At 41.1% G+C, this 20,021-nt stretch overlaps 1 protein-coding gene across 1 annotated transcript; it reads right to left on the bottom strand.

Annotated features, from left to right (window-relative positions):
• Positions 1 to 2,093: 2,093 nt before the first annotated feature.
• Positions 2,094 to 4,261, bottom strand: olig2 (oligodendrocyte lineage transcription factor 2). Its single transcript, XM_026912904.3, has 2 exons — positions 4,055 to 4,261; positions 2,094 to 3,626 (listed from the first exon to the last, which is right to left on the bottom strand). Exon 2 carries the CDS (start codon positions 3,573 to 3,575, stop codon positions 2,736 to 2,738), a length of 840 nt encoding a protein of 279 aa, XP_026768705.1. The 5' UTR covers positions 3,576 to 3,626; positions 4,055 to 4,261; the 3' UTR covers positions 2,094 to 2,735.
• Positions 4,262 to 20,021: the final 15,760 nt, after the last annotated feature.

Below are 20,021 nucleotides of genomic sequence, written 5' to 3'. Positions count from 1 at the left end.
GACAAGACATTTAGCAGACCTCTTGCTTCAGTTTAATATGGAGTCAAACTCATAAACCTTCAATGCTTTATGCCTTCAGATACATTTCACACTTGTTATTGTTATAGGCCGAATACAGAAGGTACTAACTAAGGTACTAAGGTACTATATATATATATATATTACTCCTAATGTTTTTGGGGAAAAGTAAAAGTTTTTTTTTGACAACATTATGCGATTATTATAAGAATCTTAACATGTATAGCTGTTTAGGATGTGGAGTTTCCCCCTCTCTGTACTGAAGGATGTATATAACAGTTTTCAGGGGCTTTGGAACACAAAAACGACAGAGTGATGAACTTGTAGCCTGGGCTATTTGGGTGATGCTCACTTTTCTCTGTTGGGTCACTGAGCTCTCGTTTTATTTTCCTGAGACTCCAGACCTAGACTGCAATATTCCCAGTATTGAATGAACATATAAAATGATGACAGGTTATGTGTTTTAACGCTTTTGGCCTCTCAGAATTACACAGAACAGCCCAGCTGAGTTTCACGCATATTCCCATCCCTCACACTCAGTGCGCTCTGGAGTTTGTGGGATTTTCAGGGCTTGGAAATCCTTTAATCTAGGCTAAACACAGAGGAAAAAACAAACAAATGCTGAAATGAATATTCAGATTCCATCTTATCTCCATATCGTTCCAGCATAAAAGGTCATTGGAAACATTGTAAAAATGCGCAAATGTGCTATCCAGCTGCTGTAGTTTAGTTATGTATTCCACTGTATGCTCCTGGATTTATTCTCCCTCAGCTCGCAGGCTGGCCTCCTCTGTGTCTTACTCATTCATATATGATTTCTGGCTTCCTCTGTGTCTTACCCATTCATATATGATTTCTGGCCTCCTCTGTGTCTTACTCATTCATATATGATTTCTGGCTTCCTCTGTGTCTTACTCATTCATATATGATTTCTGGCCTCCTCTCTCCTCTCCTTTTTGTTCTTTTTCTGATAACATTCATAGGATTAATAAAGATAGATTAATAAACAGGTCTTATGACGCTCAGTTCGACTCTATATTCAGTCAAGAATAATTCAGGTAACAGTGCTATAGGTGTCTCACTGCACTTAGAATTTTTACTTGCATTTTATCGATCCGTCTTGATACAGCCCGAACAATCTTATTATTATTATTATTATTATTATTATTATTATTTATTATTATTATTATTATTATTCAATTTGGCCATAGTACCTAAGGATTATTTTTCCGTCTTTTGCTTGTAATTTAAAATAAATATTTAAAATAATAGGCTATATAAAATAAAAATAGTAATATTTAAAATAAAATATTTGCAGAGGTTGTCTTGGTTTATTGGAGCGCCGAGCTGATATACTTATTTAATATTTAGTACATATATATTCCTAGGCTATATATAATTATTTATAATAATATATATTATTTTTATTTGTAAGATATTGTAGTATTGCCGTACACTTTAATTTTCATTATTAAGTTAATATTTGCGGTCAGATGTGACTTAGACTACTTGTTAACCTGCATTATGAAATAAATTCAATAATAATAATAATAATAATAATAATAATAACTTTATTGTATTTATGTAATTTAATCTGTACTTATAATTTGTTGGATGTGATATCTATCTATCTATCTATCTATCTATATACATATATATACATATACATGTTTATACTTCTATATATGCCAATACTTCTTGATATCTGCCTTAAAGTCCAGAGTTTCGTTGCTCCCAATTTATAATTACAATCACCCTCAGCCATTATTTAAATAAGTCCTTTTCAATTTTGCGTGGAGAGATCCAGAAGTAGCTTTAATTGGAAAAAAAAAATCAGAAATCAGCTTGCAGAAAATGGTTTCCAAACCGCATAGATACTAATAGCCTACTACCACTACTGATAATAATAATAATAATAATAATAATAATAATAATAATAATAATGATAATAATAATGCTCTGTTTTAGAGTGTTTTGAGTGATGTGTGAGAGTTAAAGTCAGGTGCGCAGTCTGTCTCAGAACGAAATTATAGAGTAAGTTTTTTTGAACAAAGTTTTTGTTGAAAAAAGTGCGATTATTATCAATTATTTTATTTGACTACATTTACATTTTCAACACATTCCTCATTCATTTAACATATCATCGAAAATAAGTAAATAAATATCGTTTCACACTTTTATAAAAAATAAAAATGATCATTCTTTGTGTCGGACAGTGACAACAGTAAAACAGGAGCAAAATAAGAAAAAGGAAACAAAAGAGGGAAGGGAGAAAGGGAAAAAAAGAAAGAGAGAGATGAGCAGGTGCAATACGACTTCAGTCTCAGGTAAACGAATTCACCCCAAAACTAATATAAAAGCTCTCATACTGTACAAACACTACATATTTACATATTTATTTACACACTTTTCGCCAAGGTTTGGGTTATACATCCCAGTTTTGTTTCTTGAAAGAGACAGAATAGACTCAGAAATAAATGTACCCTGCTGTAAAACCTACTTCAGCTAACATGTTAGCAAAAAAAAAAAAAAAATCTATGTTAGTGTCACTGAGCTGTCTTTCTAAATGCTCCAATTCATCCGCAACTTATTTTTGGAGACAAAGCCAATTATGGCACGAAGACATGTATGAGGCGGTATCAAACCAGGAACGGTCTTTGAGTGTCTCTTAATATAAAGTCTTAGTATTTATCCGCATGTTTAAAAAAGTTCTTGAGTCATTTGGAGTCGCTGGCCAGGCGCGGCATGCTGACCGAGCTCATGGCGGGCACGTGGGGCGCGGGGACCTGGCACATGCTGCACGGGCACGGCATGCTCGCGCCCCAGTGCTGGAAGCCCGAGGTGAGGGGGCTCGCTCCGGCCGACGGCGCCTTCAGGAGTCCGTGATGCGGTCTGACTGAGGCCACGGCCGAAAGGCCTGGCGCTGGCAGAGAAGCTGCTGCGCTGGACACAGTTGGAGGGAGTAGCGCATGGTGAACCGGATGAGATGCGGCGGCAGCAGCAGCTGCATGGCTGGCCAGTGGAGCTGTGGCGTGCGCCAGAGTGCCACAGGCAGCCGGGTGGAAGGTCGCGTGGTGGGCGCCGCTGCCGCCTCCACCTCCACCCCCGTAGATCTCACTGACGAGTCGCTTCATCTCTTCGAGCGAGTTACTAAGCATGAGGATGTAGTTGCGCGCCAGCAGCAGCGTGGCGATCTTGGAGAGCTTGCGCACCGAGGGCCCATGCGCGTAAGGCATGACCTCGCGCAAGCCGTCCATGGCTATGTTCAGGTCGTGCATGCGTTTGCGCTCGCGGCTGTTGATCTTCAGGCGGATGCTCTGTAGCTCATTCTCGGACAGCAGCTTGCGGTCTTTCTTGGAGAACATCTTTAGGCCGAGCGCGTTGTCGTCGCCGCTCGAAAGGCCGCGCATGTCCGCGCTCAGCTCCGGGGGTGAGTCACTCTGCGTAGACGACACTGCGCCCGAGAAACCCGCCGATTTCTTCACCGCAGAGAGGAACAGATCATCTCCTTCCGGAGAGGAGGGCCGACTGGACACTCTGCTTGTGTCGGAGTCCATGGCTCATAGATCAACTCTAGCTGTTTTCACAAGATCTTTATTGGCCAGTGCCTGAAAGTGGAAATAGAGGGTTGAAAAATCTGTAAAATGTCTACTCATAAGCATCATTACACATCAACATCCTCAGTACTTAACATACAGTTGCATGGATCAGTGATTAGTTGCAGTGTTCATGTAGGTTCAACTGGATTAATACAAACATTCTACTTAAATGTTTATTTTGTATAAATAAAAATTAATTCAATTATAATTCAATTATAAAACACATCTAATTAACTGATGCAAACTAACGGAGATGTTTATGAGCATAAGCCTGAAGTTTCTCACAAGGGTAACAGGACATGTTACTTATGCTATCCAAAGATTTTGGCACAAGACAAAAATCCCAATGTAAAATTAAATGTAAAACCAAGAAGTGTACAAACTTTAGTACAACTTTCCCCATCTTCACAAAATAACAGTTTTGTTGAAGAACTTACCGAAAGCGGGTGCAGCGCGTGCAAGTGCAACTTGCTCTATTGACTTTGTTATTCCGGATCAGTGGTGACGGCGTGTTTGGCCCGGGAGGAGAGTGACGCGCGCGTTTTATAGCGGACCTGAGGGAAGTCAGCGGGGACGGTGTGTCAGCTCCTTACCGACGGCCCGTGCACAACCAATAGGGTCTCCGGGAAGCGCGGGGAGGGGAGGAGGCTTGCACGGGGCGGGGGTCTTCAAGTCTGATGTCATTACAAAGAAACGAGGCTTCATTAACTAAATTAGACACACTTCGCATATGGCACACCGGGAGCGCGCGGCTAGGTTTAGATTACGAACCATCAGAGCGACAGACTGTGGAGTCAGTCATTAAGAGTCGCTCGGGCAATGCGCAAACCCTCCCAGTGTGTACAACAGTGCATAAATATTACCGCGCATATACATAGAGTTTAGACTTTTAAAGTTGTAGTTACAGCATCAATCTTCCTTAGACATAAACTTAGAGTGTCAGACAAGAAGCAGAAACATGGAATAAATAAACAGTAGGCTACCAGTTAGCAGTAATTCCCAAATAGCGACCCTTTTAACACAATAAATACAAATGTGTTATCGGCCAGAAATTAATAAACAACAGGAAGCTGGATATTTGCATTATTAAGTATTAAGAAAGTACTAAGTAACATTACTCTCACTCTCTCTCTCTCTCTCACACACACCCACCCACACACACACACACCTGCAGCGCACAGTGAATGAGCCGCTTCTTGGTTTAACCCCGCGACCCCCTGCTGCTGCCCAGCCACTGATTGGCGCGCGCGCCTCATTTCAGCCGTTAAAACGCATTTAGGACGTTAATAACCGAAGCGTGCAAAACTGTGTTAACGGTTATGATCCGTCACATTTCAATTAGCACAATATGGACACGCGGCATACAGACAGACGCAGAGAGATCCTAATATTCCAACGAATAAAAATAACTATACTACTACTACTACTACTAATAATAATAATAATACTGATAATAATAATAATAATAATAATAATTATTATTATTATTATTATTATTATTATTATTATTAAGACATTTGGTACTATCAGTGTCCAGTTAGTGTTAGTGTAAGTGATGGTGCAGATGGTCTAAATGATAAAAGCACACCAGTGATATCTCAGAAAAACACATTATAATTCAGTTGATTATTTCAGCATTTTACAGTCATATTGTCCAGCCCTAATAATGCTATCACATGCCTACCAATGCAATAAATATTAGTCTATCCTTAATTGCCAACTTTCTTATGCTTTGCACTTCTGTCACTTCTGATCTCCATATGCAAAATTACAATTATCTTTTAAAAACACAAGATAATTGTAATTTGCTGTGACCCCTGAGCCAGCATCAGATGGTTGAAAATCTGCAGAGTGAGGCTGCAGCATCATCCTGGAAGAGATAGAAGAAAGCAAGCAAGATAGAAAGAGCAGTCACAAACTGCATGTTAAAAACCATTCCTGTGAGTATCTCTCACAGAGTCAGGTGCTCCTCTTGTGCTCATGTGCTCCACAGGTCCTCCCTATTCCTAAACCGAGGTCAGTATTATGGCTGTTTTCACCACTGCAGCGCTTATATCTGTCTGTTGCATGTTTGCACATTGATGAGCTAATGAGATGGTTAAACTGAGAGAAGGCATTGTCTAATCGTGGCTCCGTTCATTATGAATTCCAGTAATCTTACTCTGTTAAATGAGGCCGAGTTGTAATATAGGCCGTGGCTGTCTGGATTAGAGTAACGATGAGTTCGAACAACTGAAAAAGCAGGCTGTTTGTCAGGCTGTAGCACTTATGATTATGGGAAAATGTCAGCCTGGGAGAAGATTCGTTACATCAGACGATGCGACTGCTCTGGGAGCAATTACACACCAACAGGAAGTCCACTAACCCAGGCTGCTTGAGGATGCTGTCTCTGTCTAATTAAGGACACAAACTACAACATTTCACCTTGGAAAAAGGCTTTCTGTACATGCACTGTGTACGAATCTCACTGTTCCCTACACTTTAATGAAATTTGTGATTTGGTTAAAAGAGGTCACACTTGGCCTTCAGACAGCATACTAGACCACATTACAGGTTTTCTCTACATTGCCAGAAATAAGGATACCAAATGTTACTTTTCCCTGTCTTGGGTGGTACCATCAAGAGGACATGTTTTCTTTATTTTTTTTAACGCACATTTCACGAGGAAGCCTTTAAAAAATAATTTAAGGTACATATTTGGACCTTAAGGACCACTATTCTAAAAGCTAATTAAAGGTACACCGCATGCACTCCTAGGTAAAAGATACATACCAAAGGTACAAAACATGCCTCCCTTGATGATACTGCCCCAAAGACAAGCAAAAGTACAGTTTCTGAGAGTGTATCCATTAGTTATCCTATTCCAGTGCACATATGCACTGTTTATTCCCTATCAATGCACTAAAGTATACACATACAGTGTGGTTTCTGAAATAGTCAACGGAAAAGTTCAAAATGCAAAAGTTCTAGGAGTTTCAGTCCGTTTGATTTTTTAAAAAAATTATTATTGCTATATTAAGATTCACACTTGACAATAAAATAAATAAAAACCAACAACTCCATAATAATGGAAAAGTGGCACCAAGCCAGCATGTTAGATCCAAACTTAACAGTTCAGGTGCAGAAAATGGAAGAGTTAAAGACAGAAGACATTAGCACATACACTGCTAATCTAATCAAGTTATTTGTAGAGTTGAGTTCTTCCATTAAGAGAGAAACAGAAACAGAGAGATATAGAAAAGTGAGGAACAGAGAGAGCTTTTGCCACCTGTAGGTGGATGAGTGTGGGGTGTTAAGATGGTGCTTGAAATGAGTGTTAATTCTGAATGTTGGCTCAATCAGGCCCTCTCTTGTTCCAATTACATTTATGAGATAATTGCAAATGCACGTGTGTGCGCGAGCGTGTGTGTGAGTGAGAGAGAGAGAGTAAGAGAGAGAGAGAGAGAGAGAGGGAGAGAGAGAGAGATCAATTTAAAATTTTGAAGAACTCAGTTTCCAAACCCAAACCTACTATTGACCCCCCTATAGCACAAACTTCCAAAGTGAATGGGTCTGAATGAGCTTGAAGATTCTCTCTCTCTGTTGTGTGTGTGTGTGTGTGTGTGTATGAGTGTATGTGTGTATCAAAGAGGGAGAGAGCAAAGAGAACAATAACAGTATTTGTATAAATTAATTTTAATCTATTCCACTATTTGGTCTTTTTGGTTTCTTGGTTGAACATTGCTTCCACTATTGTATACATTCCACTATTTGGTCTTTTTGGTTTCTTGGTCGAACATTGCTTAACACACTTTTCCTCCACTCTTCTCCAGTATGTTCAGTGTCTACATGTCTAGTGATGTCCAGCACAATTAGTCAGCTCTCTGTCATTCTCCCGTCTTGGTGGCAGTTGGCCCCGTGTTGTGGTGAATACCAATGGTGAGGAGGAGCATATGTGAGTCATTCTTAATCCTGCTAATCTTCCTCCAAAGTAAAAAGAAAGAAATGAAGAAAAGGGGGAGGAAAAGGAGTGAACTTTCTCTCTTAAGCTACAGAAGACAACAGCACTCTCTCTCCCTCTGTGTGTCTTTCTCTTGTACTCTTTCTCTTACTTGGTAAAGTTCATGATCTATTGCTACAGAATTTTGATATGAAAAAAGCTGTACTATGATTAATTTATACCTCACATAAATCTCTCTCTCTCTCTCTCTCTCTCCAATCCCCCCCAATCTGATGGGAGTGGGGAGTGTGAGTTGTGGGGATTTTGTCCCTACAACAACCATTAGTAGGTAATTAAGTCTTAACGTAGCCTCCGCTCCCCTGGCTACTATTACACCCTGCTCAAATGGAGCGGCTTACAAGGTCCTTTACATGCCCGAACAAATTGAATGGGGCTCATTGGGCTCTGCCTATTATTCCTGCTACCCCATCTGGCTGCCAGCGGATAAAGGGGGGATTTGCAGGCCGTGGCGAGGGGTGTGAAGGGCGCGCGAGTTCTAGGCTGGTGTGGGAGAGAGAGGGTCCGCTGAACGAGAGCTCCTTTTAGAAGGAAGGTGGCTACTTCTTTTCAAGAGAAAGCTGTGGGATTTGCTCTCACCAAATGTTACAAATGTTTCCACAACCTGGTCCCCTGATCCCACTGGGAGGAGGGTGTGTGTCTGGTGGGGTAGTGCGTGTAACCATGTCTCATGGCAAAACTGCTGTGTGAATAAATTGCCTTACTTGGCTTTTACCTCTAGATCCAAATTGTGACAAGATGCACAGAATTCGTGCATTAATCATGTGAATATAAATCGTGTAATTTGGGGAGTTTGGAACTGTTTAGCTTTTATTAGACTTTTTATTAGCAAAAAAAGATTTACAGTCTATTTCCTCAACTTGGCAACCTTGAATTTGAATTTCAGATAGATATATGAAAAGAACATTTTATAGCATCCCCTACACACACAGAAAAAAGGGGAAAAGTTAGAGGAATAGGTTGAAAACAAATTCTCTCTTCAATTCTAGCATGCAAGAAAAGAGAAAATTCCACCACTCCACCACTCCCCTCCTCCCTACACTCACACACACACACACACACCCACACACACACCCACACACCCTCGTAATGTCTAACGAGGGGACTGGCAACTTTATGCTTTCCTTTTAACACACACACGCACACATACAGAAAGAGAAAAAGAGACAGACAGACAGACAGAGACAGAGAGAGAGGAGAAGTAGCAGGTTGTTGGGTGTTTTCTGGAGTAGGTTGGTGATTGTGGGTCGCCCTCTGTGTCACCGTCTGTGATCCAACTGTTTTAATACAACACTATTGTCTCTTCTAGTATCCTAAACGAACAGTGCATCTTTACTTCCCACTCTATATATACTTTCATATTAGGTCATCAATTTCCTATTGTAAACTCATCTCTACTTGTGTGTAGTGCTGTTAAAGTTAAAATAATTCTTTCAGGCCATTGTTTTTTGATGTTATTAACATATTTTCCTAGTTTGATCCTTTTAAACCACCCATAGGCCTTTCTAGGCTAGTTACTCACAACTTAATATGATTGATTTCAGCTATACAGAATTATGATTAATGTGATTAATCATGATTATTTTAATCATTTAATCTTTTTTCACTCACTCAAATAGGTAAGTAGCAAACATATACAATGACAAACCCAATTTATTTATGCCATGATGAAAGCTCTTGTGTTATAGCAATGCTAGAAGGAATAAAAATCAGTAAGACGTTAGCAATTATTCTTCATGCTGCTTTGCTAATATGAATATGAATCATAATCCCCCACTGTTATGGCCCCTCTTCCACCTGTTACATTCCCGCTCTCCTCCAGCTTCTTGTTCTCACACACACACACCCCTTTAACTGGACAGATGGGCTGCAGCCCCATCCAACGTGTCATCCAGCAGTCAAGAGACGGCGCAATATTGGGGCTCGGACAAAAGAAAGATGTGAATGGGAAGGCGTGTGTATGCTGTGTCCAGTCCAAATGTCTCTTAGCTCTTTGTTCTCACCCCATTTCTCTGAGTTTACATGTCTCTGGACACACTGGTAAACGGTATTCCACTGTCACCCATTTGCACAGATATTTCAATTTTAAAGGCACTCCAAGGCTTGGGTATGTGAACTCATGAGGATTCTCACAAATCTAGACAATATTGAAAATGTCTGCTGATATATAATATCATGTGAAGTAATCTCTTGCTTCTTCACCTTGCAATTTGCATGTATAATTTCTTCCTTCCTCTTGCAGTAAGTAATTACTGTGATTATAAGTTGTTGCATGCCAGCTAAACTTACATTAAGGCTCTCACTCATGTCCTCAGACAAAAGACCCTGTATATTTTCAACACAATCAATACTGGTTGCCTTTCCTCTGTATGACCTGAGCACTCTTATACTCTAATTAATCAAAATTCCCCTATCCAGTGTTGAACCAGAAAAGGATGGGTTTGTTCCTTAAGCATGTTTCTACCACAGGAACTTTATCAGGAAGTCAGGAACATTAAGTGAATTTCCACTGGAGGAACCAGGGCTGTAGTTACAAGTTGTTTTTAGGATGTTTTTACCTATGCAGTGTTTTGTCCATTTGAATCGAACCCTGCTGCATTTTCCTCCTTGGTGTGGGTTGTTTAGCCAGATGAGAACTGTGGAGTTTGGACAAAATCACTGGCCAGAAAGTGTATGAGTCTTGATCCAGCTCCAATTGAACACAAGCATGGATTGATTGCAGTGAAAAAAGAACCCTGATTTGACCCAAGTGCAGCAAGTGAATCAAGCATGCAGTGATTATGGGTTTTGGGCAGCGTTTTTGTAGACTTGAGCTAGATAGATTGACCTGCGGGGCTGAAATCGAGCCAAACGACAAAACTGTAGTACTGCAGAAATGCGAAGTGTACAAAACAAATCAGGGACTCATCCAGGAACTGTGTAGTTCTCATTCAGGATAGCTCCTGAACTGCGTAGTTCCTCAAAAGTTTGAAACATCCATCTCAAGCAGCTTCTGTGGAATTTTACCTTTCCACATGGCTTGCTCATTAGGGGTTTGTAAATCTGCTTTGTAACAATGTCTGTTGTGCTCTACATAGAAAATCCAATGAAGCTAAAGTATGTCATAGAGTAGCTGATGCCTTGTCTTAACAGATCACAGGTTTTTGTTTTCCTACAGGCGTCTTACACTTAAGAATACTGTTCAACTGGAGACATTCAAAATCTTGTCAAAGAGGTAGGATAAAAGGAGTCTAGAGTATGTGTCACCATGTGTATCACTGCAGGGGAATGCCGGTGGGCTTTTTCTCTTCTTTGGCGGCAGCCCTCATTCAATTCTTTTGCAATTACGTTGTCATCAAGCCATTTGGCTGCTGAGGCCTCCAAAGAGCGGCACAAGAAAAGAGCTTGCTGATTGAATTAAAGCAATACCAATTCAACCCTGCTGAGAGCTAGCCAAAGAGGGGGCTTTAGAGAGATGGAAAGAGAGAGTGCGGGATAAATAAAAGGTGCAAAATGAAAATAGCGGGAGAAGATGGTTAGTGTACACTGGTAGTTGTATCGGCATGTGTCAGTAGTGTGTGCATATGTGGTCACTGTGCACAGATGCAGAGGTATGCATGCATACAGGGTATACTGTTGTCTGTCTGTGGATGCGTTAGGAGTGGCAGAGCCCGTTTGTCACAGTGAATAGGCTCAGGGTGGTTCACATCATTGGGGCATTGAAGGCGTCTCCTCCCCTGTTGTAAAACAAGGCTATGAGTCGCATGGGGACACAGGGGGCATTGTGCATGCTACAGGGGCCAGCGTACCACCCAGAGTGTTCCCCAAAAACTCCACCCAACTCCTTCTGACCCTTACAGGCCAGGAACCAGTCTGACTGTCTACTGCAGAGAGAGAGAGAGAGAGAGGGGTGCTCTGGCAAAGAAATGGAAAAAAAAATGTAGGATGGAAAAGGCAAGACTGTGCTTGCTAACTTCGTTCTGTGTGTGTGTGTGTGTGTGTGAGAAAGAAAGAGATAGAGAGAGATGAGGGTGTGGGATGATGCTTGGGGTTGGAGGAGGGGAGGAGGCGTTCCCGAGAGTTTCCCCTAACACGATAGGTTAATGAGATGATTGATGGCTGTAGCACTGAAGACAAAACGAAAGGAGGTGATAAAACCAGAAAAGAGAAAAAGAAAAGAATGGAGAGGGGGTAAAGGAGGGCTTGTATCTAGGATATGTGTGTGTGTGTGTGTGTGCGCGCGTGAATATTTACTGCCATGCAAGAGAAGGAGGGACTGAGGTGTTGTTAATTAGCGGGGAGGCTTCTGGACTCTAAGGACATGGTGTGTGTGTGTGTGTGTGTGTGTGTGGACATGATGAGTGTGAGGGGAGACAGGATATTAGGGTGAGAAAGGGGCAATCTTGACCACCAAAGATGCCACACACAAACACACACTCTCTTCTTTCCCCTTTTTTAGCCCCTAGCCCTCGCACAATGAAATAAATAAATACTGTGTTCTTTCAATACAAGCAAATAATTTACTGCCTGCTTTGGCCCTGCATGCCTGAATTTGATCACATGATCACACACACACACACACACACACACACACACACACACACACACACACACACACACCCCTCTCAAGCTGAAGAGTGCAGGTTTGTGTTTTTTTAAGAAGCCCTCGTCTCCTGGAGTACCTTTAAGAGGATGGACAAACACAAATTGCACACACACACACACACACACACACACACACACACACACAGAAAGTCACATCTGTTTGTCTTTGAGGTTTTCTGCCTTGTGTCTTTGAGGAGGAAATATACTGATTATCTTGGTATGAAACACAATGTTAAAGGTTTGTGTTTCACATAAAGTACATCTTTGTTAAGGATTAATTAGATGGATTACTGGAAAGAAAAATGAAAAACAGCTGAAATTGTATAATGTTACCTTTAACAAGAATGATTCACTAACAGAACTGGTCACAATTACTGTTGTTTTGAGCGGGACATGTTGATATATTGGAACTGCCTCATTAGCTCTACAGAGCTCTAAAAATATTATTTTAATTTAATTGTTTCCAATATCTGATTTTAAAAATAATATCATTATTATATAATGAAGTTCCACAAATTTATCTCTCCCATGTAGAATAACACCACTGCACCTTCTCATGTAATGTCTAACAAGGTTTGGAGACACTTGTATAAGGATCTTGGTGCGCTCCTCCATGTAGACCATGTCAAACTCCTTTATCTTCTTAGGTCTGTGCATATGGACTTCAAATCTGGAGATGATCACTGCCAAATACAGATTTTGTTCAGACAACCATTTCTGCATTAATTTGTGTGTATGTTTGCTTTTATTATCTTGAAAGCTCTATCTACGACAAAGTCTTAACCTCCTGGCAGAGGCAAACAGATTTTGGCTAAAATATTTTGGTAATTCATGATGCCATAAATCTTCGGGACCCTGGACCACCAGGGTCAGCAGGCCCAAAGCATCATTTTGTGGGTTGCTATCAGGATAAACATGTTTTGTGAAACCCTTCTTTGCCTTCTTTTAGCAATCTATTTACTTCTAACTCTTCTTAACTATTAGATTTTGAAACTTGAACACCCCAAGAACAAATTAAATTGTTAATTTCTGAAACAGTCATCTTTGGGCTCTTCATTGCCACGCTCAGCATCCTCCTCACTGTCTAGGTGTGTCAGTACAATATATACTGCTAAAAAAAATAAGGGAACACTTAATCATTACAGAATAACACCAAGTCAATTAAACCTCAGGGATATCAATCTGTCCAGTTAGGAAGCATAAGCGATTGTGAATCAGTTTCACCTGCTTTGGTGCAAATGAAAGTGACAACAGGTGCACTGGAGAGGCAACAGCAAGACAACTCCCAAAAAGGGAATGATTTTGCAAGTGGTGGCCACAGACAATCGCTCTCTCCTTATCCTTCCTTACTGATTTGTCTCTAGTTTTGTGTTTTGTTAGGGTCCTTATCACTACTTGTAGCATGAGGCCGTACCTGCAACCCAATCAGGTTGCACAAGTAGTCCAGCTCCTCCAGGATGGCACATCCATACATGCCATCAGAAGGAGGTTTGGTGTCTCTCCCAGCACAGTTTCAAGAGCATGGAGGAGATACCGGGAGATGGGCCGTTACACGAGAAGAGCTGGAAAGGGGCTGTAGAAGGGCAGCAACCCAGCAGCAGGACTGGTATCTGCTCCCTTGTGCGAGAAGGAACAAGAGAAGCACTGCCAGAGCTCTACAAAATGACCTCCAGCAGGCTACTTGTGTGCATGTTTCTGTCAGAAACAGACTCCATGAGGGTGGCATGAGGGCCCAATATCCTCTAGCGGGACCTGTGCTCACAGCCCAGCACCGTGCAGCTCGATTGGCCTTTGCCAGAGAACACCAGAATTGGCAGGTCCACCACTGGTGCCCGGGTCTCTTCACAGATGAGAGCAGGTTCACGCTGAGCATATGTGACTGAGTTGAAAGAGTCTGGAGATGCCGTGGGGAACATTATGCTGCCTGCAACATCATCCAGCATGATTGGTTTGGCGGTGGGTCAGTGATGATCTGGCAAGGAATATCCTTGGAGGGTCGCACAGACCGCCACATGCTAGCCAACGGTACCCTTACTGCTGTTAGGTACCAGGATGAAATCCTCAGAGCCATTGTCAGACCTTACACTGGTGCAGTGGGCCCTGGGTTCCTCCTGGTGCATGTTAATGCCCGGCCTCATGTAGCCACAGAGTGTAGGCAGTTTCTGGATGACGAAGGCATTGACGCCATTGACTGGCCCTCACATTCCCCAGACCTCAGTCCAACTGAGAACCTCTGGGACATTATGCAGCAGACTTCTTGGAGACTGAGAAAAATAAATAATAGTGTATTTTAGAAAGATTGTTTTTAGGAAAGGTAAGCTTCCACAGTCTGAGTGGAAAATTGTGTGTGAAGTGAATAATGTATATTTTAAATAAAATAAACTATTTTCCATAAAGGCTGTCAAGAATTTTAGAACTGCCTGAATATTAGGGATGTAACCGAATATGAATACATTATTCAGATTGAACTGTGGTGGGTTACGACAGTTGCAGGTTAAATGCTTTTATTGCAAAAAACTGTCAAACAAATCCAAAAATGTGAGACAAATCCAAAAAGTTCAGGTTCAAGAACAAGCAGAGATCGAGAACCAGGTATTCAGACACGATGAAGAAACACTCTTATTGTACAAAACATTACACTACTACCACTGAACAATACTTCACATCAGAGTGATGTGTGTGTGTGTGTGTGTGTGTGTGTGTGTGTGTATAAGGAGTAGTCTGTGATTGATGCTGCGTTTATGGTACCTTGTTAGCAGTAATTTGCAAATTGTAGTAACATAATTTCCCACCTTGGCATGTTTGATGTGCAAAGTGGAAAAAAAACATGGAGGCCTCCACGAAAGTGTGCCTTTTGTTTGCCATGTCAGAGCATGTAAAGCTCATAAAAAAAACTTTAACATTTTTACAGTTACAGGCCTTTTTACAGTTTACAGGTTTTTACTTTCATGTGATGCAGGCGCAGACTTGATGGGACAAAGATCACTTTTGTTAACATGATATGAATACGAGGCACACATAAGCGTTTTCAAATGTTTCTGAGGGCATAGTGGTAGGGTTCACATAAAAAAAAAAAAACCTTCTTGTCTAGACCACACCCCATAACAGTTTGGAGCACTAAACAGATACAGATAATGACAATGGCAATGTGTTACACCCCTATTGTATATGTACAGTATATACAGTTAATAATAGATGTATGTTTTGGACAAAACTCCTCAAATGTGCAAGCAGAGTGCTCCTGAAGCTGCAGGAGGTGGCAAAACTGCTTTTGAAATATCAACCAAATTTAACTTGGCCATTATGGGGTCGTGGCTATTTGAAATGTGGATGAGAATAAAAGTTTGGTTTCTCCAGACTCTAATGTTTCACCACATTACCTAAGTAGGCTGCCAATAGTATCCAGGGTCAAACTATCTCTTTTTCCATGTAAAAATACAACAAATTGCACTATATTGCAGATATATTCCATCATCCAACCAGAAGTGCAATATACTTTCAGAACGATAGGTAGTTAGAATTCCCATCAGGTGTCTTATTTGTTTTTATTTTGCTCTGTTCTTCTTCAGCACTCCATCTGCTCTCCTTGGCACATAGAGCTGACATTCACCTTGAGAGAGAGAGAGAGAGAGATGCCTCCAGTGGGGTTATGCCAGCATCTGATAAACAAAGACCCTGCAGCTGAGAGCAGCACACTGCAGCACTGTGGAGGGGAACACAAGCAGAGGAAGGAGGGATGGCCAGAGGAAGAGAGGGAGAGATGGACGAGGGGGAGCAAGTTTAAATCAGGCGAGCTATTAAACACAGACAGCTTTAAGAAGCTGATGTATACCAAACTGAGACACACACAGCCCCACCACCAGCTGCACAGAGTGATGTGGAAAGAGAGAGAGAGAGAGAGAGAGAGAGAGAGAGAGAGAGAGAGAGAGGAATAATTAGATAACATTATTGTCTGGTTGAAATCCAGATTGAGAAAGCCCTCATGACCATGCAGCAACAGGACGGTGTGAGACAGTGACTCTTAATCACTCACACACATACACTCACACACACACACACACACACACCCTCAAGCAGTATAATAGCATCATATATGTTTTTCCATGCATCAGAGGGTGTTAACTGTAGGATGTACAGGATCTAATTATGATCTCAGATTTGGAGGAAACTTTCTTTCTTAGATATGAGAGTAAAAATCAGGGGAAAATTTCCTTTTGCAGGAGACAAAACAAATAACAAAATACATACAAACACATGCACATGCAAAAACCCCTACCAGACAATATTCAAGCAGGTATCACACACACACACACACACACACACACACACACCCAAACAGTTTAGCAAGTTAACACCCAAGGTTGAGTGTTTGCTTGTTTAACTGACAGGTGGTAATGAGGACACTGTCTGTGACAGTGTGTATGTGTGTGACTTTGTGTGTGTGTGTGTGAGCATGTTTAGCAAGTAGTCAGTAATGAGGGGACTGTGTGTGCATTTAGACCTGTAATGAGGTGTGAGCGAGAAGTGCGAAAGACTTTATAGGCAGTAATTACTGAGTTTGCCTGCGCATGCACATTGGTGTGTGTATGTGTGTGTGTGTGTGTGTGTTTGCTTGCCACAGCATAAGCACCTCATATAAATACATTCATCAGTTTCAGTCTGGAATTTACACTAGACACCTCTCATTGCTGGGGATGTGGGGAACACACCAGACTCTCCACGTCCCCACACTGACCTCTCCACTATGATGAAAGGACAGACAAGTCTCCAATCCGATGCTGTACAGCTAAAGCCAAATGACCACCTCATATACTCTTCCTGTAGGAAGTCACACATGACACACCACAAATACAACAGCTAACGGCTGATATCAAAGTACTGTATGTGCCTGATCTATTTGTATAAATGCAATATCTCACCATACCAGAAGGTGGTAGTAGGCTGGAAAAAAGAAAATTGAAAGATACAAAATGGTGGAAGAAGCTAGTATCCCAAACCACATGGTATGCTATGAATAGCAATATTATGAAATCATATTAATATGTATAGTAATTGTGTAAAATTTTGGCACCATATTTAGTGTGTTAATTTGCGGTTTGGGATGTAGCCAAACAAACTAGCCAAGCTACCATTTTCACTCCACTGTGAATCTGTTTCAACTGTCTGCTTGTTCTTCTCAGGCATTTCATTGCAAAAATTCTTCTAATTTCAGAGAACTTTGCCATACATTGGCCATCAATGTTGATTAAGCATGTTAAGGTGGTGAAATGGGTTAATATTAGGGAAAGGATGTGGGACAAAAATGTAAAAATGGGTGACTGTCTGCGATAGAAACCTGGCATCATCAGATAGCTGAGAAGTGCATTTGGGGTTCAGGGCAGTTGTGCAGTTGTGTGTGCATGATTGAGCATCTGCTGTTGGGAAACTACATAGTGCTTTTTAAAAATATCTTGCAGTTGTATCTGCTCATTTGGTAGAAATTTAAGATGTTTTCACCCTTTGTGAAAATACTCAAGTCTGTACCAAGGATCAATTTCAAGCATATTTTGCAGAAGGGCACTATCTTCACAATTTTGTTGTCTCACAGACAAATTCCTTCCAAACTGATGTTTGAGTGTGCACAATTACATCTCACTTTTTATTTTGCAAAATAAGAGATAATAGGGGCATCGATTTATTATTATTTTATTATTTAATTGATGTATTATTTAATTAGGTTTGTTACTCAACACAAACTTTCAGTCAAAGCCACTTATTTATATACAATAATAATTCACCATTCTTATGAGTTGAAATTATTTCACATTTGAATATTGTCTACATTCTTTATCGAGAAGGTATTCCACCTCCATGATGTTTTCACACATGGTCCCATGGTTCCCTTTCACACTCAATCTAATATAAAGAATATACTCTCGGGAACAGTGTCAGTCTTCAGTCTTTCAGCACTGTTCACTCATGTAACAGCTCTGTGTTTGACTTAGACTTAACGAACACTTTATTAGGAATACTATTCTGATACTGGGTAGAGCCTCCCTTTGCTCTCAAAACAGCCTCAATTCTTCGAGGCATGGATTCCACAAGATGTTGGAAACATTCCTTTGAGATCCATGTTGAAATGATTGCATCACGCAATTCCTACAGATTTTTCAGGTGCAATTTTATGCTGCGAATCTCCCGTTCTACCACATCCCAAAGGAGTTCAAGAACACTGAACTCATTGTCATGTTCATGAAACCAGTTTGAGATGGCTTTTGCTTTGTGACATGGTGCATTATCATGCTGGAAGTAGCCATTAGAAGATGATAAATTGTGGCCATGAAGGGATGCACATGGTCAGCAACAATACTCAAATAGGCTGTAGCATTCAAGTGATGATTGATTGGTATTAATGGACCCAAATTGTACCAAGAAAACATTCCCCACACCATTACACCACCTCCACCATCCTGGACAGTTGAAACAAGGCAGTTTGGGTCCATGGCACCAAATTCTGACCCTACCATCCATGTGCCTCAGCAAGAAATTGAGATTCATCAGACCAGGCTATGTTTTTCCACTATTTACCTGTCCAGTTTTGGTGAGTCTGTGACCACTGCAGCCTCAGCTTTCTGTTCTTGCTCACAGAAGTGGAACCCGATGTGGTCTTCTGCTTGTTGTAGCCTCTCTGGGACCAACAATCATGCCACAGTCAAAATCACTGAGATCATATTTTTTCCCCTTTCTGATGGATGATGTGAACATTACCTGAAGCTGTTGGCCTGTATCTGCCTGATTTTATGCATTGCACTGCTGCCACACGATTGACTGATTAGATAATTGCATGAATGAGTAGGTGTACAGGTGTTCCTAATAAAGTGTTTTGTGAGTGTAAATTCTGCTTTAGTTACAAATCACTCTAGATAAAAGCTTTCTCCAAATGAATTGAAAGTATATATGCATGAAAGTCTCAGATTCTCTGTAGTATTTGTTGTTTTTTCTTTCATACATTGCTGCTCCTGTTGTATGACTGAGAACACACCCGCCACATTAAGAACTGTGTATGAAATTTGGAGAAAAATGGCAACTCTGTGAAAGTGAAAGGCACTTAAAGTCTGTAACAAGAAGTAACAACAGGCCATGTTGATACTGATTACTATAAGGTGAAAACCTCAAACACAGAAGAATGTATCACATTTTCCAAATGGCATGCAACTCCGATACTCATTGATTTAAGCACACATTCTCAATAGAGATCACTTTTATCATATTTCAGCATCACAGACGAAAAGAAAGAAAAGGGTCACATGTCACAGCACCACTGCACTGCCCTTACAAGCGCACTCTGACCCCAGCCTAACCCGGTTACGACCTCTCCGGGACGCCCTGAGTTTGGGGAAGCCCTCCAAGTGACCTCATCAATTAGGACACCGATGAGCTCCACAGCAGTCAGGTCCTGCATCCTCCATCACTCTCGCTTTCTCTTCATCTTTTGTCTCTCTCCTTCTGTCTCTGCTGAGCTTGCCTGTACACTCCTCAGCCAGACAAGTGCCTCTTTTTGCTACACACTCTCCCTGACACTTTCTACACCCCTTCGCCTCTGATAACCTTCACTTGCCCTCTTCACACTTCCTCTATGAGTTCATCATTATCCATCCTCACTCTCTAGTTCTCTCTCACACACCAGCGCCACACACACACACACGCACAAGAGCAGTTAGTGGGCTAGTGTGTTCAAAGTTACATTGGAACTCTGGAGCTTTCTTGCAGAGCACAACAACAGTACTCATAAAAAAGCACATATGTATAGCATATATTGATGTTACTGATAGATAGCCTATACA

The sequence above is a fragment of the Pangasianodon hypophthalmus genome, chromosome 5, assembly GCF_027358585.1.
Source record: "Pangasianodon hypophthalmus isolate fPanHyp1 chromosome 5, fPanHyp1.pri, whole genome shotgun sequence".
NCBI classification, from domain to species: Eukaryota; Metazoa; Chordata; class Actinopteri; order Siluriformes; family Pangasiidae; genus Pangasianodon; species Pangasianodon hypophthalmus.
This window is presented reverse-complemented; position numbering and strand designations above follow the sequence as displayed.

Bases quoted from the DNA above. Each gene is read 5' to 3' on its own strand.
- olig2 (XM_026912904.3), bottom strand. From the start codon at position 3,575: ATGGACTCCGACACAAGCAGAGTGTCCAGTCGGCCCTCCTCTCCGGAA.